The sequence below is a fragment of the Giraffa tippelskirchi genome, chromosome 5 (genome assembly GCF_054371585.1).
Source record: "Giraffa tippelskirchi isolate mGirTip1 chromosome 5, T2T-mGirTip1v1.2.pri, whole genome shotgun sequence".
NCBI classification, from domain to species: Eukaryota; Metazoa; Chordata; class Mammalia; order Artiodactyla; family Giraffidae; genus Giraffa; species Giraffa tippelskirchi.
In genome coordinates, this window is record NC_137279.1 from 122669767 (window position 1) to 122696055 (window position 26289).

The window sequence follows — 26289 nt, forward strand, 5'->3', positions numbered from 1 at the left end:
AGAGACACCAGGAGTTTTGTTTTTCAGCTTCTTCCTTGCATCCCACTACAATAAATATCAGTGCTTGTTATCCCAGTTAATTATACAGTTCTCCAGCACCAAGAAAACTCCATTTTCCTTTCTTTTCTGACACACAGCTTTTAGACACATCCCTTCTAATGACCTGCTTCCTCCTCTTTTAAGAACAGTGCTGCAGCCATCCAGCTAGCAATTCAAAACTGAAAGCTATTCCCATCCTCCAACCTTTATTTTTTTTGGGGGGGGGGTTAATTTTTAAGGCATACCCTAATTACAGGAATTTTCAGTCTTTAAAAAGCAGCTATTTTCAGACCTGTTTACCAGATCATGATCTGAAACATCAGTCAAAAACAGCTTGAACTGATTGCCTCCTTCTCTGGAACAGAACATGTAGTTGTAGAACGTCCATTTGTAGCTGGTTCATCTGCCCTGTAATTAAGGTTGCATCGCAGCCCTGGTCCAAACTTATTTCTGCAAGGGAACAGTTGAGATTCCCCTAGATAAGATGTCAGAAAATGTGCTATCCAAATTCATTGGTTAACATTCTCGGAGCCAATTTAGTGCTGAATTTAAATCACCAGCAAAGTTGGTGATAGGGCAACATATATCCACAGAAGCTCTTGTAAAGTCAATAATGACGGCCTTGTAAAGTCAAAATGCAGGCACCACTTGAAAATCCTCTTCATAAGACCCATTCAAAGCTCAGTGAAGGAAACATCTTGCTGTTGAATGAAAAAAAAAAAAAGACTCATTATACACATCAACTCAGTTTTATGCACTTAAAAGCTATAGAAACCAACCTTTCCAAATCACAAGTGATTTTTAACAGTGAGTTCATTCTTATGCCATTACTCACACAGATGGATGATGTCATATGCATTTAAAAATGAGAAATTAACTTTCGGTATCAAGTGAGTCAAGGATAAGAATAGGCCCAAAGACCTCAAGACCTCCTCTCAGACTGAAGAGAGAAACTCTAAAAACGAGAACATCAATATCAGGGGCAAACTTCGAAAACATGTCTTTTTTTTTTTTCCTTCCTAAAGCAGGTTTTATGAAAACAAAAACAGTAAGTGTTCTCAGAGGCTGGTATATTTATCTTATGAAAACCACATATGGCTAATATGTTTTCAAGTTCATTTCTCCCAAAAGTATAATTATTAAACAGACCAAAACATTCCTCAAAGAATATAGACTATAAAAGACTGATATTTGCTAGAATTTACTATCTGCAAAACACTGTTTTGCTCTGAGGTGCATAGTGGTGCAGAAAATTTGGCACCAACCACCTGCCCCTCTCTGTTTGTCTACTCTTGGAAAATTCTCTCTTTTAAAATGTGGCATCTCTGCTTTCCTCCAGCTGATAGCCTTACACTATCACAGGGTCTCACAGCCTTGGTATTTAGAGTCAAGTGTTGAAGTAGCTCAGTGTTCTGAGGGAGAGGCAGGTAAAATAGATCAATCTCATGCTAGGGAGACATGTCTTTTGTGCCTGTACGTACACACACACACACACACACACACACACACACACAAGATTTTATGGCATCAATCCAAAAGCCATCTCTTAGGATAGTCAAAAAATTAGCTTTCCCTTTCAGCTCCCTCTCTTGAAAAATACATTGAGAATCTAGCCCTATCCAAATCCTCTTTGTTTTCTCTCAAATGCAGAACCTGTGAATGAGCATGATTTTAAGTCAATACAGCATACATAATTTATAAAGAGAATTTTTTAAAAAATGCGTTTCTAAACACGGTTGTTAAGGTTACAACAAGTAATAAAAAATGCAGAGAGCATCTTGCTGGAGAGACAGGAGGTGGGAACCCCCTACTGGCTTAGCCAGAGGAAAACGACCCCACAGGTTCACCCAGCAACAGCTGTGGGATCCAGATTACAAATTTCTCCCAAGGCAGCATGAACATGAGCTTGAAATAGTCATCTCTTCTTCCAAAACAAATTTGCCAGGGCGTTGCTGTCTCAATATTTCTATAAACTAAAATGTACCATTCTCGGAGCAGAGTGAGTTGAATCCTAAATTCTTAGGAAATAAAGTGCACGATGCTCAAGAGGACACATATGAAAAGATTTTTTTTTGGAATCTTAAAACCAGTTGGCGGTTGGTGACAAGGCTGAACAGAGACACAGTCAAAAATTCTATCACTATTTTAGGTCCTTGAATCTCAGAAAGTAAACATACTTGCAGTTGGATTAATACTTATCTTTTGGGAACCATCTCCAGCAAAATGCAAGCACATTATTACATAATTTAGAAGAATATCATATGTGTTGGCTTATAAATATCTCAACAGAATTGGGTGAAGACACCCAGACTAAACTATATAAAATCCAAGCTCACAGTGGCTGGAAAATGCCTAATGTAGATGGAAGGTAAAACTCTGAATTGCTGGCCTCATCTGAGATTGTAATAAAATGGCGAGTTCAAATTATCTAGCTTTATATTCTAACTTAGCTCAACAAGCATTGAGCATATTCTATATTCTTAATGTTATACCAAGGCCCAGAAATACAAAGATGAAAGACACATACTCTGCCCTGCTCTTGGGAAGCACACCGTATAATGGAAAACACACATGCAATAGAGTTAATGTGACTCTAACAAAAAAGTCTGCCTACAGGAAGGGCTTCTAGGCTGTAGGTAAAGTAATTTAGCTTGTTTGTGCATTAGCCACATTTTTATAACCATAAACAAATAATCATCCTAGCTGTCATCTCTGCCTTAACAGTTTATAGCATTTTATTAACAATGTACTTTAACATGAACTATCTGATGTATCCTTCACAAGAGTTCTATCAAATAAGCAGGTAATGAGAAAACTGAAACATCAATATATCTCAGATTTGGAAGCCATAGTAAATATCTTTAAAGCCCATCTGCAGGTAGTGAACACACGTGTGGTATTACTTTAAGAAGGATTCCAAGCTCCTGTTAGATTTAATGGGGAAAAATTCACAATTAATTGAGAATGTCTGTTAGGGCTGGTAGGGGACGGAGTGGCAGAACCAGTGTCTGTATTTATGAATCATCTTCTATCTTATTCACAGCTGCTTTTAGAAGACTAATGGTAGTAATGACCCCTTAGCAGTTTCCTGCTGAATTCTGAATCAGTTCAGTTCAGTTCTGTTCAGTCGCTCAGTCGTGTCCGACTCTTTGCGACCCCATGAATTGCAGCACGCTAGGCCTCTCTGTCCATCACCAACTCCCAGAGTCTACCCAAACCCATGTTCATCGAGTCGGTGATGCCATCCAACCATCTCATCCTCTGTCATCCCCTTCTCCTCCCGCCCCAATCCTACCCAGCATTAGGGTCTTTTCCAATGAGTCAATCCTTCGCATGAGGGTCACTTCGCCAAAGTACTGGAGTTTCAGCTTCAACATCAGACCTTCCAATGAACACCCAGGATTGATCTCTTTTAGGATGGATTGATTGGATCTCCTTGCAGTCCAAGGGACTCTCAAGAGTCTTCTCCAACACCACAGTTCAAAAGCATCAATTCTGCGGCGCTCAGCTTTCTTCACCGTCCAACTCTCACATCCATACATGACCACTGGAAAAACCATAGCCTTGACTAGACGGACTTTTGTTGGTAAAGTAATGTCTCTGCTTTTAAATATGCTATCTAGGTTGGTCATAACCTTCCTTCCAAGGAGTAAGCATCTTTTAATTTCATGGCTGCAGTCACCATCAGCAGTGATTCTGGAGCCCCAAAAAATAAAGTCTGACACTATTTCCACTGTTTCCCCATCTATTTCCCATGGAGTGATGGGACCAGATGCCATGATCCTAGTTTTCTGAACGTTGAGCTTTAAGCCAACTTTTTCACTCTCCTCCTTCACCTTCATCAAGAGGCTCTTTAGTTCTTCTTCACTCTCTGCCATAAGGGTGGTGTCATCCGCATATCTGAGGTTATTGATATTTTTCCCGGCAATCTTGATTCCAGTGTGTGTTTCTTCGAGCCCAGCGTTTCTCATGATGTACTCTGCATAGAAGTTAAATAAGCAAGGTGACAATATACAGCCTTGACGTACTCCTTTTCCTATTTGGAACCAGTCTGTTGTTCCATGTCCAGTTCTAACTGTTGCTTCCTGACCTGCATACAGGTTTCTCAAGAGACAGGTCAGATGGTCTGGTATTCCCATCTCTTTCAGAATTTTCCACAGTTTATTGTGATCCACACAGTCAAAGGCTTTGGCATAGCCAATAAAGCAGAAATAGATGTTTTTCTGGAACTCTCTTGCTTTTTCGATGATCCAGCAGATATTGGCAATTTGATCTCTGGTTCCTCTTGCCTTTTCTAAAACCAGCTTGAACATCTGGAAGTTAACGGTTCACGTATTGCTGAAGCCTGGCTTGGAGAATTTTGAGCATTACTTTACTAGCATGTGAGATGAGTGCAATTGTGCAGTAGTTTGAGCATTCTTTGGCATTGCCTTTCTTTAATACTGAAGACCAAATGGCCATATGTCCCTCCGTCCAGATGATCCCAGGCCTTTACTACAGTCCAGAATGGAATAAGTTCCAGTATTTTTCCTTAGGTCCATTATGTGTGTGTGTGCTAAGTCGCTTCACTCCTGTCCAACTCTGAGACCCTATGGACTGTAGCCTGCCAGGCTCCTCTGTCCATGGGATTTCCAGGCAAGAATACAATACTGGAGTGGATTGCGATGCCCATCTCCAGGGGATCTTCCTGATCGAGATTGAACCTAGTCTTTTTCTTTTTTATAAATTTATTTATTTTAGTTGGGGGCTAATTACTTTACAATATTGTAGTGGTTTTTGCCATATATTGACATGAATCAGCCATGGGTTTACATATGTTCCCCATCCTGAACCCCCCTCCCACCTTCCTCCCCATCCCATCCCTCTGGATCATCTCATTGCCCCAGCCCTGAGCATTTGTCTCATGCATCCAACCTGGAACCTAGTCTTTTATGTCTCCTGAATTGGCAGGTTCTTTCTCCACCACTAGCACCACCTGGGAAGCCCAGCTCCATTATTCCCTTCTCTAAATAATCAGACATTATTCACAAAGTCCATTGTTACCCAAATTCTCTGAGCATTTCAAAGTGAATGATCCATTTTTAAGCATTTTCAAATGTTTCACAGTAGTGAACCAAATAACCCTCAATGTACATTTTAATATTTGTCTTTTCACTGATATCAATATAACATTATTACCGATACTGTGCTTATTCAGCCAGGATTTGAATTTGCCTTTGACTGCTCTTTTTCTCTCTTTTTTTTACCCTTTACTATATGGTTCATTCTTGCCTAGCCAACACCACTAATGATTTTGCAAATATTTCCAAGAGCACACTTTCCAATAAAATGTATTTATAATAAAACCTAAATTTTGTGGAAGTAAATTTCTATACACATTGAAAAAATAAAAATACATCATTTTCATTTTATGAAATTCTCTAATTTTTGAAGTTTATGTGGTTTTTTTTGCATACTAACATTAAAAACTGTCATCTTGGTATCATTTCTATGAACATTAAAATCAGCAAGGTAGACATTAAGTCGGGCTTCCTTAGTGGTGCAGAAGTAAAGAGTCCGCCTGCCAATGCAGGAGAGGAGGGTTTGATCCTTGGGTCAGGAAGGTCCCCTGGAGAAGGAAATGGCAACCCACTCCAGTATTCTTGCCTGGGAAACCCCATGGTCAGAGGAGCTGGGCAGGCTAAAGTCCATGGGATCGCAACAACAACAATAAAAACAAAACCCCAGCCATACCGAGAAGTAATTTTTATTTAGCATATGAACCTGTGATTCAAGTTACATTGATGCTAATGGGGAGTACTAGGGAAACACCCAGAGAGCATAGAATTCCTGCAGAAGAATAGATAAGCACACTGCACCCATTCTTCTTCCAATACCGTATTTGGTATTTTTAAAATACTGTTTAAGAGATTTCAAATTCAAATTTAAACTTATTACTTTGAAACTCCTATGGTCATCTCTTCTTCCTTTAGCTTCTGTAGGAGTTGACTGCATTCAGGTCCTTATCCTCTACTATATAGTATCTCGCATGGTAAATGTTCAGTAGATAATAATGACTTCTTTGAATCAGAAAGAGGAATTTTTAGATTATGGATGTGCTTAAGAAGAGAATGCCATTTCAGAGAAATTTCCCCAAGAAAACAGTTTTATGCAAAATGTGAATGATGCAATATTATCCATAGTTGTAAACCATTTAAAACTACATAAATGTCTAAACACAGGCAATGGGTGAAAAATCATGGTATATCTAAATGACTGAATTTATGACAGCCATTAAAATGTTTAGTATAAAAAATGTCATTTCATATCAAGTGAAAAAAGTCAGTTGCATAACTTTATAGAGCTTTCTCATAACATATAAATATGATTTTTCATAAAATATTCAGGTAAATTATGCCAAATATTAATAGCAGTTATAACTATATAGTATAATTAAAATTGGGGGGAGGGGTATTTTGTAAAATTTTCTATAAGAAATATGAATTGTTTTTTTAATGACCAAAATGTTTCCACAAAAAGTTTTAAACTTCCCAAAGAACAATTTCTCTGGCAAGTAGCATGGAATAAATGATTCCAGTGCTGAAGAGTTAGCTGCATAATGGAATCTGATTGGTGAGTCATCACAGAGGATGTTTTTCTTCCTTTGGCTTCCAGGGCTAAGACCAGGAGAGGCCAGATACGTTATGCCAGTAACATAACTAGTTATTGGCGAAACAGCAGCTCCAATAGAAACATTCCATTGAAGAAGTTTCCAAGATGATTAAAATGTGTATGCGTGTGTGATAAGTGGCTTCAGTCACGTCCGACTCTGTGTGACCCTATGGACTGTGGCCTGCCAGGCTCCTCTGTCCATGAGTTTCTCCAGGCAAGAATGCTGGAGTGGGTTGCCATGGCCTTTCCAGGGGATCTTCCCAATCCAGGGATTGAACCTGTGTCTCTTACATTTCCTACATTGGTAGCACTAGTGCCACCCGGGAAGCCCCTAAAATGTGTATATAGAAAGATATTTAGTCAATCATTTGTAACATCGAATAAGATGGCTCAGTGGTGGCCACTGCAGATGGCTCAGTGGTGAAGTATCTGCCTGCCAATGCAGTAGATGCAGGAGACGCAGGTTCGATCCCTGGGTTGGGAAGATCCCCTGGAGTAGGAAATGGCAACCCACTCCAGTATTCTTGCCTGGAAAATTTCATGGGCAGAGGAGTCTGGCGGGCTACAGTCCATGGGGTCACAAACAGTCAGACAAGACTGAGCACCCACACAAAAATGTTAAAGGAAAACACGTATCTTTTATTTTGCCACTGTTAGCACTTACAGTTTACCATCCAAGACAGCACATTCCAAGTTAAGAGTGTTAACAGGGGTAGTGACGGATAGAAAAGCTATGTATTCCTAAGTATACTTATTTTTTTAACTTCTTTATTGATGTTATATTAGCATACAACAAACACCACACATTTTAAGTGTACAGTTTGATGAGTTTTGACGTATGTATATACCCATGAAACCATTAATATGATCAAAGTAATGAACATGTCCATCATTCCCAAAGATTTCCTTATGTTTTTATAAATGCTCTCTCCAACCTCTCCTCACTCCACCCACATACCCTGTCCCCAAAGTAATTTGTCACTTTAGATTACAGACTAATTTGTCACTCTGGATTCATTTGCACTTCCTAGAATTTGATATAAATAGAATTATGTTGAGTATACTCTATTTTTACTTGCTTCATTCACTCAGCATAATTATTTGGAGATTAATTCATGCTGTAGAATATACCAACAGTTCATTCATTTTTATTGCTTAGCAGAATTCCATTATATAAAATTTTGCATAGAATAATTATATTAATGTTATACACATGAATAAAATTATATTAACTTTTTATAAATATTTATTATATAAAATAATATATGTAAAATTATGTGACAAACATATAAAATACAAGTTTATCTGTTCACTTGTTTTATTTGTTTAGAGATTTTGGCAATTAAACATAAAGCTTTTTTGAACAGTACTCTACAAGTCTTTTTGTGGAGACTTTTATTGCCCTTTAATGAATACTTTGGAGTGGACTATCTAGATCATGTGGTAGAGGTGGGTGTAATTTTTTTAAGAAACTGCCAAACTCTCGAAGTAATTGTACTATTTAATGTCCTCTTCAGCATTATATGGGGACTTCCCACATGGCGCTAGTGGTAAAGAATCTGCTTGCCAATGCAGGAGACACAAGAGATGCGGGTTTGATCCCTGGTCCAGAAGATCCCTTGGAGAAGGAAATGGCAACCCACTCCAGTATTCTTGCCTGGAAAAATCCCAAGGACAGAGGAGTCTGGTGGGCTACAGTCCATGGGGTTGCAAGGAGTTGGACACAACTGAGCACTCAGCATTATATGAGTTCCAGTTACTCTACATTCACTTGGGATGTACAGTCTTTATAAATTTAGCCATCCTCATAGATATGTGGCAGTTCCTCATTGCAATTTTAATTTGCATTTCTTTAATGATGAATTGTGCTGTGTGTTGCTTCATTTGCTTATTTGCTTCAATAGTATATCTGTTTTGGTCTATTCAAACCTTCTGCCCATTTTTAAAAAATGAGTTCTCTTTTTTATTGAGTTTCAGAGGTTTTTATATATTCTGGATATAAATTCTTCATCATATGTATGATTTAAAAAATTTCTCTTTACCATTAGTTTTCAACAAATGCATCATTAGACAAACTGTAGTTTTATTCTTGTTTCTTGTACTTGGGATTCATTGATACTATTGATCTGTGGAATCATAGACTTCACTGAATTTGGACTTCTTCAGTCTTTATTTCTTCAAATATTTTTTTAGTCCCTGTCTTCTTTGAGCACTCTATTAAATGTATTAGCCACATAAAATTGTTCCATATCTCACTGATTCTCTATTCATTTTTTAAAATTCTCCTTTATTTCTGTTTCTGCTTTATGTCTGTAAATAGACATATTCCCAAGTTTCATGCTTGCAAATTTTTACATCTGGAATGTTGCTTCTTTGCAAATCACATCCAGTGTGTTATTCTTATCAAAAATTTTAATTTACATTTATAGAAATGAAATTTTTCTTTTTTATATCTTCCACTTCTATACTTTTTGAACATATAGAATAGAGTTTTGAGAACTATTTAAATGTTTTTATTTGCTAATTATAACATGTATAACATCAGACTTTTAACTGATTGATTTTTTCCCTCTCATTATGAGTCATATTTTTCTATTATTTTGTTCAATCATTTTTTATTGAATTCCAACATTGTGAACTTCACTTTGCTAGATGCTGGATATTTTTGTATTGTAAATATTCTTGAGCTTTGTTCTGGGTCACAATTAATTTACTTGGGTACTGTTTGTTCTTTCTTTTAAGATTTGTTAGGTGAGGCTGGAGAAGTGTTTTAGATCAATAATATCCTATAATTGATGAAGACTCTTCAGTGAGCTCCACCTGATACCCTATGTATCGTGAGGTTTTTCAGTCTGTCTGGAGAGAAGAAAGGCTATAATCAGCCTTATATCCCTGCCATGGACTGTCATCTTTAACCCATTCAGGTGATTCTTTCCATGGCCTTGGGTATTTTCCTCACCCCTGTTCACTCATCACCACACTGCTAAAGAAACAAAGAGATGGGCTCAGACCTCTGGGTTCTCTTTCTGTGCAGCTCTCTCCTCTGTAGCCCTTTGGGTAGGTAAACTCTAGGCAGCTTTTTCCCCTCAAACTCCCAGCTTTGTCTCTTCAACTCAGGATGTTGGCCAGACTCTGTCTCCATATTCTATGGCCTGGAAGCCCTCTCAACATAGAAATATAGGGAAATTCATAGAGCATACCACATTTCTCCCCAACTTTCGGGCATCACTGTCCTTCATTCCCTGATAGTAATACCTGGATAACCCTTATTCCATATATGCTGTCCATTTTTTTCAGGTTCAGTGATAATTCTGTTCCCAGAAATTACATCTTAGTTGAAAATGGCTATCCCTAAGTGTATTCATTCTTACTCGGAGTGACAACCTATAAGCCTTAGCATTCTGAATAGTGAATAAGCAACCATAACATTCAGATGATCACATACAATCATGGAATCTCAATTATTCCTCTGTGAAATAACTCATACAAAAAGAAAAGAAAAAATAGATGGCTTTGACCTGAACTGTTGTTGTTTAATGGGTACTGTTTTCAGTAAATATTTTATAAATATTTTAAAAATATCTTTTTAAAATTAATACTTTTCATACTATTCTTGAGTGATATCTGTTAAAGTACTGTGTATTAATTTTGGTTTTTACTGCCAAATTAGAGTCCTTTTCAATAGACTATTGGAGTAGGAAATGGCAACCCACTCCAGTATTCTGGCCTGGAAAATCCCATGGACAGAGGAGCCTGGCGGGCTATCATCCATGGGATCACAAGAGTGGGACACAACTTAGTGACTAAACCAACCACAAAGATAAATTTAGAAATTCTTTATTTTACATTTATTTTTTCTTAAGATTCAGGGTGGGCCTGGGTGCCTTGGAGCCCCTGTCATTAGGCCACAGCCCAGAGTCTCCAGTCATGCGCGAGGCAAGATGTTGAGACTCAGCTTGGGAAACTAGGACATTCAAACCAGATGATTACAAGATGCTGTCACAAATGTGGAAAAGCATTCTGGGGAGCTGTGCCAAATCTCTGCTGCTTACGTGCAGAAAACTGCCAGACTATGACACAAAGCAGAACTCCTGGTGAATGATATCAATGTGCATGTCTTTACAGACACCCCAAGTTTCAAGCAGGGTCTGAAAAACTTTGCTGATGAGTTTGCCAGACTTCAGGATTATTGAGAGGCAGAAGTTGAAAGACTTGAAGTCGAAGTATTAGTTGAACCTTTGAAAGCTTATGGAACCATTGTAAAAATAAAATAAGATGACTCAAAGCAATATTAACAGCAAGGAATCAAGAAGCTAAACAGTTAACTTAGCTAGAAAGAACATATCAGAGAAACCCACCTGAATGACATGTTATTTCACAGGCAGAAACTGAATTACGAAGAGCTACAGTGGATGCTATCTGAACAACTCATCATCTGGAGGAAACTACTGACAATTTTGAAAAGCAGAAAATAAAGGATATAAAGACTATGTTTTCAGAATTGATCATTATTGAAATGTTATTTCACAGTGAAGCTTCAGAGGTCTATACCACTGTCTACCAAAACATACAAAAGACAATGAAGACTTGGAGGTTTTCCAAAATTCTCTGGATCCACCAGATGATTTACCTTGTTTAGATCTCGTAAGAGCAAATCAAAGGCATCTCTTCAGAAATTCCTGTCAGCTAAGTATTTATCTGGAACAGGACAGGTGTCTACCTGTCGACTAAGAAATGATAGACAAGCAGAAGATAATTGATGAAGAGGAGGATGACAGACATTACAGAAGAAAATTAAATTTCTTAAGTAAACTTTGCAGTTCCATTTTATATCTTAAATAACTGGGAAGCCAGATCTACTAAAACTGTAAAACTTTATACTGGTTTGATATGTTGAACCTCAAAATGAAATCCTACTGGAAATGGAGAAATTATTAAAGGAAATTTATGCTGACCAAGGAAAATATAAATAAGTAAAAAAAAAAATAAAATTCAGGATGTTTCTATGTAAACCTAACTTTAGAAGAATATACAGGCTAAAACAATAGGGATATTTTACAGTAAAGAAAACATAATTTTTGTGTAGATAAACCATGCCAACTTACAGAACTTCATATCAAACACTCAGACTGTACCTATAGGTAAAATCACTTTAACTGCTTTGCCTGGGTTGATTGCTTGGTTGCTTCAGACTCCCTAGCAATTCAGTTAAATTGGTTAGACCATTATATAATGTGAAACTGACAGGTCGTTTCACTGAACTGACTCACGAAGTCAATCAAAAGTTGAACTGGTTGTATACGGAGTCAGAGACAATCTGGGAATAATCTCGTGTAGAGTGCTGTGGGGTTTGGAGAGCACGGAAAAAACACTTGTGAATCCCTTCTTTTCTTCTAATGATTTTATCAAAGGACTTTGAAGATACAACAGTATTTAAGCTCCTTAGAGCTAAAGTGTCTTTGGTTTGAAGAAATAATCTGTGATTGCAAATAGTCTATGAAATGCATTTTTGCATCACAGTATCAAGTGAGGAAATCACATTTAGAACTTAGAATAACAACCCCCCTGTTGGCATCATGACTAGAACACTCATATTAACTAAATAAAACAAACACCAGTAGGAAAGGGGTCTGCTGCTGCTGCTGCTGCTGCTAAATCGCTTAAGCCGTGTCTGACTCTGTGCAACCCCATGGACAGCAGCCCACCAGGCTTCTCTGTCCACGGGATTCTCCAGGCAAGAACACTGAAATGGGTTGCCATTTCCTTCTCAATAAGAAAGTAGTCTAATATTTACCAAAGGACCATGGCAAAGCTGGAGTAGAAATTTTGAATGGCATTCAATAAATAGGTTACTACATGTATGCTGGATTTACAAAGTATATCTTTGTGGACCCATCCTTGCATCTATTACGTATCTCTCAGGTAACTATCTTAAAATTCAGAAAGAAGATGATTACCACAAAAATACAAACTTATATGTTTCTGTGAATTGAAAGGATTTCTTACAGAAAGTCTAACTGATTTGACCATGAGGGCTGGTTTTGCCAGTTAGGTCATATGACAGACATTTACATACGAGCTAAGTCTTAACTCCGAACTTATGACAAAGATATGGTCAACATACGTAAGATTAATGCACTTAATCAAAATTTATCTCAAAGGCCAAGTGTTATTAAAATTAGCAATAGTTAAATTTTCCCAAATCTTTCTGTTTAACAAGATGCCTCTAAGTGAAAGAGTAAGAGAATTAATCATTGTCACTGAATAAACTTTGGTAAAATCTTATTTTTTATGTGTCCCAGAAGCTGAAAAGTGAAGAAGGACTCTGCTTGACAGTCCTTTACACAGCAGCTAAGTGTGTCACATCGATCTTCCAAACGCTGACCTGCTATGAGAAGCCTAGTTAGCAGACATCTCCAGATGCTTTCCCTGGGCTGCTCACAGCCAGTGACTGAGCCTGGCAGAGGGACTAGAGCTGGGCTATTTCTGCCCACAAGACTCTCCAACAGTTGTCTTTGCCCTGGGCTCCCTTCTGGCCTGACTTTTTCAGGGCTGAACTGTGTCCTGAGGCCCGTTTCCTCTCCTGCCCCCTCTTAGGTTTAGATCCACATTGCACTCTGAAGCCTTTCTCTGTTCCTCGACCCTTTATCTCTTATAGATATATCCTACATAAATCTTTGATGTTTCTAATATTGTCTTGGTGTCTGCATCTCTATCTTTTTTTTAAATTAATTAATTTATTTTAATTGGAGGGTAATTACTTTACAATATTGTAGTGGTTTTTGCCATACATTGACATGAATCAGCCATGGGTGTACATGTGTCCCCCATCCTGAACCCCCTCCCACCTCCCTCCCCAACCCATCTCTCAGGGTCATCCCATTGCACCAGCCCTGAGCACCCTGTCTCATGCATCGAGCCTGGACTGGCGATCTATTTCACATATGGTAATATATATGTTTCAATGCTATTCTCTCAAATTATCCAACCCTCACCTTCTCCCACAGAGTCCAAAAGTCTGTTCTTTACATCTGGGTCTCTTTTGCTGTCTTGCATATAGGGTCATCGTTACCATCTTTCTAAATTCCATATATATGCATTAATATACTGTATTGGTGTTTTTCTTTCTGGCTTACTTTGTATAATAGGCTCCAGTTTCATCTACCTCATTAGAACTGATTCAAATGCATTCTTTTTAATAGCTGAGAAATATCCCATTGTGTATATGTACCACAGCTTTCTTATCCATTTGTCTGCTTATGGACATCTAGGTTGCTTCCATGTCCTAGCTACTGTGAACAGTGCTGTGATGAACATTGGGGTACATATGTCTCTTTCAATTCTGGTTTCCTCAGTGTGTATGTACAGCAGTGGGATTGCTGGGTCATATGGCAGTCCTATTTCCAGTTTTTTAAGGAATCTTCACACTTTTCTCCATAGTGGCTGTACTAGTTTGCATTCCCACCAACAGTGTAAGAGGGTTCCCTTTTCTCAGCACCCTCTCCAGCATTTATTGTTCGTAGACTTTTTGATAGCAGCCATTCTGACCGGCATGAGATGATACCTCATTGTGGTTTTGATTGGCATTTCTCTGATAATGAGTGATGTTGAGCATCTTTTCATGTGTTTGTTAGCCATCTGTATGTCTTCTTTGGAGAAACGTCTGTTTAGTTCTTTGGCCCATTTTTTGATTGGGTCGTTTATTTTTCTGGAATTGAGCTGCATGAGCTGCTTGTATATTTTTGAGATTAATTCTTTGTCAGTTGTTTCATTTGCTATTATTTTCTCCCATTCTGAAGGCTGCCTTTTCACCTTGCTTATAGTCTCCTTCATTGTGCAAAAGCTTCTAAGTTTAATTAGGTCCCATTTGTTTATTTTTGCTTTTATTTCCATTACTCTGGGTGGTGGGTCATAGAGGATCCTGCTGTGATTTAGGTCAGAGAGTGTTTTGCCTATGCTTTCCTCTAGGAGTTTTATAGTTTCTGGTCTTACATTTAGATGTTTAATCCATTTTGAGTTTATTTTTGTGTATAGTGTTAGAAAGTGTTGTAGTTTCATTCTTTTACAAGTGGTTGACCAGTTTTCCCAGCACCACTTGTTAAAGAGATTGTCTTTTCTGCATTGTATGTTCGTGCCTCCTTTGTCAAAGATAAGGTGTCCATAGGTGTGCTGCATCTCTATCTGACACACCCGAATACTAGGGCACCAAATCCTTTTCTGATTCTTCACTTTCAAAGATATTTGAGAGAGGAACTAATCAAATGGCCCACTCCCATATAATTTAAAAATAACTTTTGGCCATAAAGTTGGGAGTGGACTAAATGGATTTAAAAGTAATTCCATCCCCTGTTTGGGATGAATTCAGGAACTCAGACCGAGGCCAACTGTTGCATTACTAAACACACACAGGGATTGGTTCAAGATGGGCATACCTTCCAAATTAGAAAAACGATACACAAGGAGAAGTTTGCTGGGCATTCTGGGGAAAGTTTACCTGTTCTTAAAGATAGACAACCACTGGAAGACAGCTTCCAGTGTCCTCTGACTACTGCATATGTGGATATGAATCCAAAAGTCATCATTTTCGCCTGATGAGGAAAACAAGCAGAGGAAAGGCCAGCAGGCAAAGTGCTCACTAGCAAGGGGTGAGAGCAGGTGGCAGAGCTGGGGGTTATCTGATTAAGCTGATGCTAAAGCTCTAACCTCCTTCTGAACCTCTTAGTTAAGTGAGGATATATTTCCTCTCTGTTTAAACCTATTAGAGTTATTTTTTTCCTGTTTATTACAGTCAATGTGTCCTACCTTCTTTGTCAGTGTAAGCGTACCACTCCTCTACTTACATCAGGACCTACCCTGAGTCCAGCGTGGGCCAGTCCCTCCCATATGGAGCGGATCTGGTTCCTCATCCCTGGGATGCTCTCCTGGAAATGGCATGCAATTATTTTTCTCACCTTTGGGCACTGCCTCTGTCTGGAGCCTCCGACTTCTAATCTTTTTCTATGGAATGAGGCCAATTTGGATGTGGATTACCTGCCTGAATCAAGGCCAATTTAGCAACTGCTGGATTTTCTGCTGCAGTTTATTTACCCAGATACAAGTATCTCTAGCCTCTACAACTTCCCAGTCAACTCTTGAGCTTTAGTGAATGGCTAAGATTTCAGATTATGGCTCCAAAAGGCAGATAAAAATAAATACATTTTAAGCTTACCCTCCTAGCTAACTTTCATAATTATATTGGTGTGTATAAACACATTTATGTATACATACTGTGCACCTCTAGCTGTATATACACATAAATATGTATCTCTCTATATTTATCACATGTGAACTTTTCTTGCTATGATATGCCCAGTGCATTATAGGTAGATCAATCAGAATGGAGAATAGCAAGCAACAGAGTGATTGCAGGTAACTTCCAGGCCCCAGATATCCCTTGAGCTAACACTTTCATTTCTGAAATTTGGGGCAGTCTAGGAAAGGCTCCAGGAGAGGTGTCAACAAAGTGATTGGAGGCCTATGGCCAGGGTTAGTTACCAATTGTCATCAACGTTATTAAATATTATAAAGACCACTATGACTGGATTAGCTTAAATCACCTTGAATATCAACACTGGTTATGAAAATTTGCAACCTGTCTCTTCAAGTCGTTAATGATATTGTCCTTGATACGCCAGCCTTTTCCTTCTCCCTGTTCTTTTGCAGTTCCTAGCTTGCAAATATCCTCTAGTGTTCTCACCTTTTACACATACTATCATGGAAGTCATCAAACTACTGATTATATCCCTTATAAGTTGTGCTATCTTACCTCAGTATTTTCTGGTAATTACTCACAATTACTAAAAAAAAAATTTTTAATTCAGATAAAGTTAAAAGCTTGTCTTGAGACTCCTTTTCTCTCATTCACTACGCTCTAAGACACTCAGGCTATGTTTCTGTTCTTTCTGTGCATCAAGCTTTTTCATACCTCAGGACCTTGGCATGTGCCATTTCATTCAGCCCATCTACTCCCTTTTGCCTATTTGTTGTTGTTGTTTAGTTGCTAAGTCATGTCTGACTCTTTGTGACCCTATGGAGCCTGCCAGGCTCCTCTGTCCATGGGATTTCCCAGGCAAGAATACTGGAATGGGTTGACATTTCCTATTCCAGAGGATCTTCCCAATCCAGGGATCGAACTCATGTCTCCTGCATTGGCGGACAGATTCTTTACCACTAGCACCACCTGGAGAGCCCTTTACTTATTTGGCTAATTCTTATTTTCTGATTCCTCAGTAGTCCTTCCCTGTTTACTCCACTTCAAATAGATGCTTCATATTATTCTCTCTGCTGGTGGTCAGACTACATCATAGCACTTGTCACTATTTGTAATTGTGCATTGTTATGGGTTGAATTGTGCCCCCTAAAGAACATATGTTGAAGTTCTATCCCCAGTATCTCATACTGAGCCCTTATTTTAAAACAGGGTCATTATAGAGGTAATAAAGTTAAAATAAGGTCATTAGGGTGGGCCCTGATATATTATAAATAGTGTCCTTGTGAAAAGAGGATATTTGGACACAGGCTGTAATGAGGGAAAGCAGTATGAAGACACACAGAGAGAAGATTGCCCAGTGAATGGAGTGGCTCACCTACAATCCCAGGAACCCCAAGGACTTCCAGCAAACAGCTGCAGCTGGAAGGATTTTCCCCTAGAGCCTCAGACTTCCAACCTCCAGAACTGAAAGACAATCAATTTCTGTTGTTTTAAGCCACCTAGTTTTTGATGCTTTATTACGGCAGCCTTAGAGCCTAATACATTCATTAAACTGAGATTTAATTTTTATTTATGTTTGGTGTCTTTCTCCTCATTAGACTTAAACTTCCTGAAGGCAAGTTATGTCTATTTTATTTACCATTACCATTTACAATACTTTGGCCACCTAATGCAAAGAGCAGACTCATTAGAAAAGACTCTGATGCTGAGAAAGATTGAAGGCAAAAGGAGAAGGGGGCGGCACAGGAGGCGATGGTTAGATAGTATCACCGACTCAATGGACATGAATGTGAGCAAACTCCAGGAGATAGTGGAGGACAGGGAAGCCTGGCGGGTTGCAGTTCATGAAGTCACAAAGAGTCGGACATGACTTAGCGAATGAACAACAAAAAGAACAATTTACAGCAGCACAGATGATGGTATCTGGTCCCTATTAGCAGTGGAATCTTTGTGGAATTGGTGAACAACACTATGAGTGGATGCATGGTTGATGGATATTTGAAAGCAAAGTATTTCAAAAGGTTTTAGAATCTCAGATTGCTTAAATAAACCACTTAGAAGCAATATTAATTTAATCTTAAAATCAGTAATCATAATACTTCAAGTAGGAAGAGGACATTGTTTATGCATAATTAACAAATGCCTCATTTAACCAGCTTTGATTAGATGTTTAATTGCATTTTCTGTGAAGACTTCCCTTAAAATGAAAGAGCATTGTTCTTCCAATCTTACTCAAAGATTACCCTAACTGTAATGTTTAGAATAAAAAATATAAACAATGTCTTCAATCTCCATGACTTACATTAAGAGAAATAGAAACAGGAACTGTGGAAGTTCAATTTTTCTGTTTTGAACATATGTAAGTACAGCCTTAAAGAACTGCACTAGCCAAAGTGATGGCAAACACACACAAATAGCTGTCCTATTTTAAAGGATATCATTGCTCAAGAACCTTAAGAACATGAACATAAATACATTTTCAAACCTGGAAAAATGTAACACATAGAAAGATGGGAGGAAGATAAGCAATAGTATGCATGCTGTTGACTTCTGCTCCAATAATTTTTTTTTTTTTTTTGGCCATGCCATGTGGCAAGCAGAATCTTAGTTCTCGATCATGGATTGAACCCATACCCCCTGCTTTAGGTGTGTGAACCACCAAGGAAGTCCCATGCTCCATTAATTTTTAATTCACATCGTTCCACTATACACATTCACACACCACATAGCTATATGCCCACATACACACACATCTATGTATATAAATACAAGCTTAAATGTGTATCTATATCTATCTATATTCACACCCATGAACCTTTCTTAATATAATACACCTTAGTAATTATGACCATTAGCTTGTTTTATCTCAGGATACCCTGAATTCACGGATGGACTGAAAGTCTCAGTGTTTGGATGAGTAACGAAGGAAAGCTGATATAAAACTTTTTTAAGTAGTCAAAGTCAGCTGTGTATAATTTATTCTAATACTTCCTAGCAATGTAAATCTGGCAGATTAATTCCCCCTTTCCACAGATGGGAAATTGGGGCCTAGAATACTTAACTAACAGGCTCAGAATTTTAAATGTTAAATGTCTCTTTTTTTACAGTGTGCTCAGAACTTAATTCTACATCTAACAACTCTAAGAGTTTATTCAAAGCCATTAATTAAATGCAAAGGAATATTATTTCTACATTTATAAACTAGATGTCAGGACTGAGTTGCCAGGAAAAATCTGTTTCTGGACAACTTCTATTTCTCTCTGATGTTAGGCTGCCTGCAGTACACATTGATATAATCCTACATCTGGCTTTTAAAAAGCTAGAAATTAGGAAAGCTTTTTTGATCACTATGTTACCTATGAGTTGGTCAGAACCTAACAGTTGCATGTTTCTGTTTCAGATTAGCAATCAAAGTGATTTTCCCATTTAGGAAAGATGCCTATGCTGTAAGGTAGGTCTCTCTGGGAAAGCTTCTAAGATCCTGTTTTTACCTTTTATGTTTAACCTGTGTCCTTAATATGTACAGTCCTTTACATATATTATTTTATACAGTACTACATTAATACAGTACTATTATTAGTCTTTTTATAGAACAGGTAAAGCAAGGGGCATGGGTTCAATCCCTGGTCTGGGAAGATTTCACATGCCAAGGTCAACTAAAGTCTGTGGGCAACAACTACCGAAGCCCATGAGCTGACAGTCTGCACTCTACAGCAAGAGAAGCCACCGCAATGAGAAGCCCATGCACTGCAACAAAAAGTAGCCTATGTAGCCGCCCTAGAGAAAGCTGTCACAGCAATGAAGACCCATTGCAACCAAATAATTTCTGAAAATAAATAAATAGACTTTAAATAAAATACCATTTCAAAATAACTCATCATGTGAATTAAATTTGGCTATAGAAAAATTATAGGAACTATCCTTCATTTTCTCATTTTAATATGGACCAAATAAAGCTGCCAGGATGAAATGAGTCAGAAAATTGAGGTTCGGAGGCTCTAGGGAGAGTAGGCAAGGGAGTGGAATACTGAAGAGGGTGTCCACTGAAATCCAGTGCTAATGTGACCAAAGACTTGCCTTTCTGCCAGTGAGATTACAAAAGGAGTGATGAGATGGAGAGGGCAACCAAATAAAGAGTCATCATGCCCCTTGGAGCTTTTCTTTTCTCATATGACAAAGGCTGACTGAGACACTATTAAGAACTGGTTGTCAAATGCCATGATTCTGGATGTTCAAGCTAAGTAGATCTGTGAAATGACAGAAATAAAACTTGTCAAGAGCTTGTACCTCAGAGATCTGGTGAAATACAGTACAGTGGACAGAAAAATTGGAAGTCATACCATGCCTACCAGGTGGCTCGAGTCATTTGACAGTTCTAAGAAATTCATGATTTGTTCATTTTCAGAAGAAAAAAAGGACTAATTCTATTTAGAAATAAAGCTGCATAAAATAAAACAGCAAATTAAATCTAAAGTATCCTCTAAAATACCTGTGAAGAAGGAAACAAATGGGCCTGATTCTACTGTTTTATCTGTGAATGCTTATTAGGTACCGTATGTAGGTAAAAGTTTCACTTGAGATGTTGTTTCTGAAAAAATAGCTGCTTTTCACATGAACATTTTCTGTGACAGGTGCCAGAATTAGGTGGTTCACTGCTAAAGCGGGTCAGAATATAACATGGTAGAGGAAGCCAAGAACAGATTGATTAATTACGAGATCAATCATGAACACAGTCACTTCAATTTAAATTAAAGGTGTCTATAAGCCGTATTTCATTTGCTAACCTAGCTTAAGAGACATGGAAATCTCCACATAATAGACTAATTTCAGTACTCTTAATTTTCAAATTTCCATGAAACAGTGAGAATGCTGAGCTTGATCTTTAATGAATTTGGGTGTAGCAATCCTTCATTAGACCATTCATGTTACAATAATCATGTAGTTGGTTGAATATATTTGTAAAAGAAAGGATCATAGCTTTGTCATTCAATGTATCTTTCACATCAGTGTGCTTTGATGGGATCTCAATGTAGTATTTCAATATAGGAATATATTTTATCCACTGGGCTCAATCAAATCTAATATAAAGACTGTATTTTCAACAGATGAGTACTCTCACAACTCTTAATTTCCCAGTCTTGTGCTATTTTTTAGCCAATAAAATCATGATTGAGTTCTTATGTAATTACATGTGCTGGACTAATGGTCTATTTATACTTGCAATTTCTAATCCATGTCCCCTTGTAGAGCTATTTTTACATTAGTCCTTTCTTGTTGAGGAATTTAGGTGTAAGTACAGAATATTGTTAATTATATGAGTGTATAGAACTTATACAATTCTAAATGAATAAAAATGTATGCTCATTTTAAAATTATAGTGTGGACATAATTTATGTTCCCTCAGCCTCTTCTTTCTTTCACGTAAAGCAGCGTTCTTCTTTTCGAGGGTGCACACCTAACATGAGGTCCGAATGAAAGCTGCATCTTCCTTTGACCATAATAACCTCCTTGCCTGCTGTTCTTTGTACAAAAACAAGCACTTGACCTAGGATTTATTGATAATAGCACCCTGGCTTTCAGCCCCAGACTGGCCTGAGGCCGGGATGTGGGGAAGAGGGAGAGTTGGCTATATCCTAAGCCATTTTTCTGACTGAAGCTGGAAAAGAAGAGCTCTTTCCTTCCCAGCAGCAAATCTAGGAACTCATGAGCCAGGAGTTACTAGGAAACACTAATCTAGCCCAGGATTCTCAGCTTAGGCAATCGTGGCATTTTGGGTCAGATAGTTCTTTGTTGTGGGGATAAGATGTTTAGCAGCATCCCTGATCTCTATCAACTAGATGCCAGTATCTCCTCCCATTATGTGGTTTCAAAAAATACCTCCAGACTCTGTTAAATGGGCCCCCATTTGAGAACCACAGAATAAGCCTTATGAAAAGGCAAGGTTGGGCTTCCCCGGTGGCTCAGACGGTAAAGAATCTGCCTGCATGCAGGAGACCCAGGTTTGATCCCTGGGTCAGGAAGACCCCCTGGAGAAGGAAATGGCTACCCACTCCAGTATTCTTGCCTCGAGAATTCCATGGGCAGAGAAGCTTGGTGGGCTATAGTCTATGGAGTCACAAAGAGTCAGACACAACTGACTGACTAACACTTTCACTTTTTCATTTTCAAAGGCAGGACTAGGTGGAAGGGAGGTCAACCCATTCGAGCAAAGTAGGAAATAAAGACAGAAAGAGAAATACACCTATTCAGAACCAGTTACGCCCTTTTCCTTCTTGGTTATATAAGCCCATTATTTCCAATTTTTTTCTAAAGTAGTTTCTTTCTTTGGTCAGTTAGAATAAGAATTCTGAAACAATATCACAAAAAGACCGAAGGAGAAACTGGGCCAAAGGCAAAAAAAAAAAAAAAAAAAAATCCAATCAATAATAGATTAATCAAAGCACAGAATCAACTGTGAGTTTTGAAAAAAATATAAGAACTTAAAACCTGTTTAAGGCAAAGACAAAGAAATTGATTATAAAATAGATGGTCGACAGCATGAGTAGAAATCCAAGTTTCCAGAGTAATATAAAACTAGTCAAGGTAGTAATCTTGGGATGAGGTGTAAGAAAGTGGAAAAATACTTTTATTTGTATATTCTGGGGATCATACACATGTCCAGTGATAATTTCTTATTTTAAGTGTGTGTCTGTGTGTGCTTGTAGTTCTCTAAAAAAGAAGCAAATAAGGTTTTCTAGTCAATCAACTGCTAACAATTTAAAAAAAAAGAGAAGGGAAAGTACAAACTAGGAACCAAACAAGTTAAGTAACATTCTCAAATCATATCTTAAACCTGAGTTCACTGACTCTAAAATTCACAGGAGTCAAACTCTATGATGATGACTTTCATCCAAGTACAACACAGGAAATAAGTTTTTTTATTCCTAGGACTTCAGGTCAAAACAACAGAGAAATTCACCATGAATTGTTTCTACTTTAAATATCCAGTTGAGGTTAAAAGATTTTAAATTTCCCTCCAGGTAACTGGAATGAAAGGAGGGGGTGGAATCCTTAGAAAGAAAAAAATAGTATTACCTGGCTAGAAGCAATTATACAAGATGGACTTAAACCACTTTCAAAATATGCCAAGTCTATCTCCAGTTCCATACAATGGCTACTGGCCTGTCCCACTTGAAATCCTTGCCTTTTTTTTTTGAAGGCTATGTGCTTGGTGGAAAAATAACTGAACAACAAGGATTGTATTCTTCGAGAAGCAGTTGTTGAAAGAAGGCATGAGTGCAATAAGAAGTACCTATAGACTTTAGGGTAGATTTTTTCTTTAAGTAAAAGTCAAATGTATCATTTTGCTGTTTGTAAAAATTGTCTTTATGATGAGGTATCCAGTAATCATATTTCCATATGCTAACAACAACCATCACAGTACACATCACACCAGCCAGTTCAAGAAAACTATACCAGGAGTTCCACTTCCAGGATGACAATACAAGAAGCTCCAACTACATGTTCCTCAGTAGTGAAAATTATGACACAGACACAGTCTCTTCAGCAAATAGTGCTAAGACAACTGTATATCCTCACGTAAAAGAATAAAATTGGGCCCTTATCACACATCATATGCAATGACTGACTCAAAGTGGATATCAAAAGCCTAAATCTAAAAGTTAAAGCTCTTTCTACAAGAAAACTTAGAGGTAGATCTACATGACTGCTGTTTTGGCAATGACTTCTTAGTTATGACACCAAAAGAATAAGCAAAAAAAAGAAAAAAATATACTGAACTTCACCAAAATTTAAAATTTCTGTGATTCAAAGTGCATTATCAAGAAACTAAAAAAGAAATATTTGCAAATCATAATCTGATAAGAGATTTGCATCTAGAATTATACAAATAACTTTTACAACTCAATAACTAAAAATGGGCAAAGGATCTGAACTGGTATTTTTCCAAAGGATATATACAAATCACTAACAGGCACACAATAAAAGATGCAACAGAAAATGCAAATCAAAACAAGATACCATTCCATCCACTGGGATGGCGATAATAAAATTAAATTTTAAAAATAAATGCTGATGAGGACGTAAAGTAATTGGAACTCTCATACACTAATGGTAGGAATGTAAAATGGTACAGCCACTTTGAAAAAAAGTCTGGTAGCTCCTTAAATATATATATATATATATATATATATATTTAAGTCAAATATAGTTGTGGTGTGAACCAGCAATTCCACTCTTAAGTACAGGCCCAAAAGAAATGAAACGTATGTTCACACGAACACTTACATACCAATATTTATAGCAGCTGTATTCATAATAGCCAAAGCTGAAAACAAACCAAATGTCTATCAATGAAAGAAAAAACAAATATAATGAATAAGCAAAAATGTATATGTCTATACATATATATGTGTGTGTATAAATATATATCTGTTGTTGTCACCCTGCTTATTTAACTTATATGCAGAGTATATCATGCAAAATGCCGGGCTGAAAGACTCGTAAGCTGGAATCAAGATTGCTGAGAGAAATATCAATCACCTCAGATATGCAGATGATACCACCCTAATGACAGAAAGTGAAAAAGAACTAAAGAGCTTCGTGATGGGCATGAAAGAGGAGAGTGAAAAAGCTGGCTTAAAATTAAACATTCAAAAAACTAAGATCATGGCATTCAGTCCTATCACTTCATGGCAAAGAGATGGGGAAAAAGTGGAAACAGTGACAAATTTTATTTTCTTGTGCTCCAAATCACTGCAGACAATGACTGCAGCTACAAAATTATGACAAACCTAGACAGCATACTAGAAAGCAGAGTCATCCTTTTGCCTATAAAGGTCTGTATACTCAAAGCTATGGTTTTTCTAGTAGACATGTATGGATGTGAGAGTTGGACCATTAAGAAGGCTGAGTGCCGAACTGATGCTTTCAAACTGTGGTGCTGGAGAAAACTTTTGAGAGTTCCATTGCTAGGAGAAATATCAATCACCTCAGATATGCAGATGACACCACACTTATGGCAGAAAGTGAAGAAGAACTAAAGAGCCCCTTGATAAAAGTGAAAGCGGAGAGTGAAAAAGTTGGCTTAAAGCTCAGCATTCAGAAAACTAAGATCATGGCATCCGGTCCCATCACTTCATGGGAAATAGATGGGGAAACAGTGGAAACAGTGGCGGACTTTATTTTTCTGAGCTCCAAAATCACTGCAGATGGTGACTTCAGCCATGAAATTAAAAGACACTTACTTCTTGGAAGGAAAGTTATGACCAACCTAGACAGCATATTGAAAAGCAGAGACATTACTTTATCAACAAAGGTCCGTCTAGTCAAGGCCATGGTTTTTCCAGTGGTCATGTATGGATGTGAGAGTTGTACTATAAAGAAAGCTGAGTGCCGAAGAATTGATGCTTTTGAACCATGGTGTTGGAGAAGACTCTTGAGAGGCCCATGGACTGCAAGAATATCCAACCAGTCCATCCTACAGGAGATAAGTCCCAGGTGTTCATTGGAAGGACTGATGTTGAAGCTGAAACTCCAATACTTTGGCCACCTGATGCAAAGAACTGACTCATTTGAAAAGACCCTGATGTGGGGAAAGATTGAGGGCAGGAGGAGAAGGGGACGACAGAGGATGGGATGGTTGGATGGCATCACTGACTCAATGCACATGGGTTTGGGTGGACTCAGGGAGTTGGTGATGCACAGGGAGGCCTGGCGTGCTGCGGTTCATGGGGTCGCAGAAAGTCGGACACGACTGAGCAACTGAATTGAACTTAACTGGACAGCAAGGAGATCAAATCAGTCAACCCTAAAGGAAATCAACCCTGAATATCCATTGGAAGGACTGATGCTGAAGCTGAAGCTAAAATAGTTTGGCCACCTGATGTGAAGAGCCGACTCACTAGAAAAGACCCTGATGCTGGGAAAAACTGAGGACAAGAGGAGGAAAGGGTGACAGAGGATGAGATGGTTGGATGGCATCATCAAATCAATGGACATGAGTTTGAACAAATTCTGGGAGATGGTAAAGGACAGGGAAGCCTGGCGTGCTTCAGTCCATAGAGTCGGACATGACTTAGTGAGTAAACAACAACAACACACTTGCACACACACACATATACAATAGAATATTTTTGGCCATAAAAAAGAACAAAGTACTGATCAATGCTACAACATGAATGAAACTTGACAATATTAATGTTAAATGATAGAAGCCAGTCACAAAAAAAGAATCACATATTATATGATCCATTAACATGAAATATCTTGAACAAACAAATCTATAAAGACAGAAGACAGATTAGACGTTCCTTAGGCCTGGAGAAATGGGGAGAGGCACTATAGATATG

The 26289-nt window shown here is 38.0% G+C and overlaps 1 protein-coding gene and 1 pseudogene across 2 annotated transcripts in view; one reads left to right on the forward strand and one right to left on the reverse strand.

The window, feature by feature from the left end:
- Nucleotides 1–228: 228 nt before the first annotated feature.
- Nucleotides 229–26289, reverse strand: part of SNX7 (sorting nexin 7) — a 135579-nt gene continuing 109518 nt past the window's right edge. For both annotated transcript variants that reach the window (XM_081485750.1, XM_081485747.1), the window contains one exon: nucleotides 229–740. In XM_081485750.1, the coding sequence (XP_081341876.1) occupies nucleotides 714–740 (27 nt within the window). In that variant the 3' untranslated portion in view covers nucleotides 229–713. The remainder of the gene's footprint in view (nucleotides 741–26289) is intronic.
- LOC145504849 (CBY1-interacting BAR domain-containing protein 1 pseudogene) lies at nucleotides 10572–11450 on the forward strand (annotated as a pseudogene).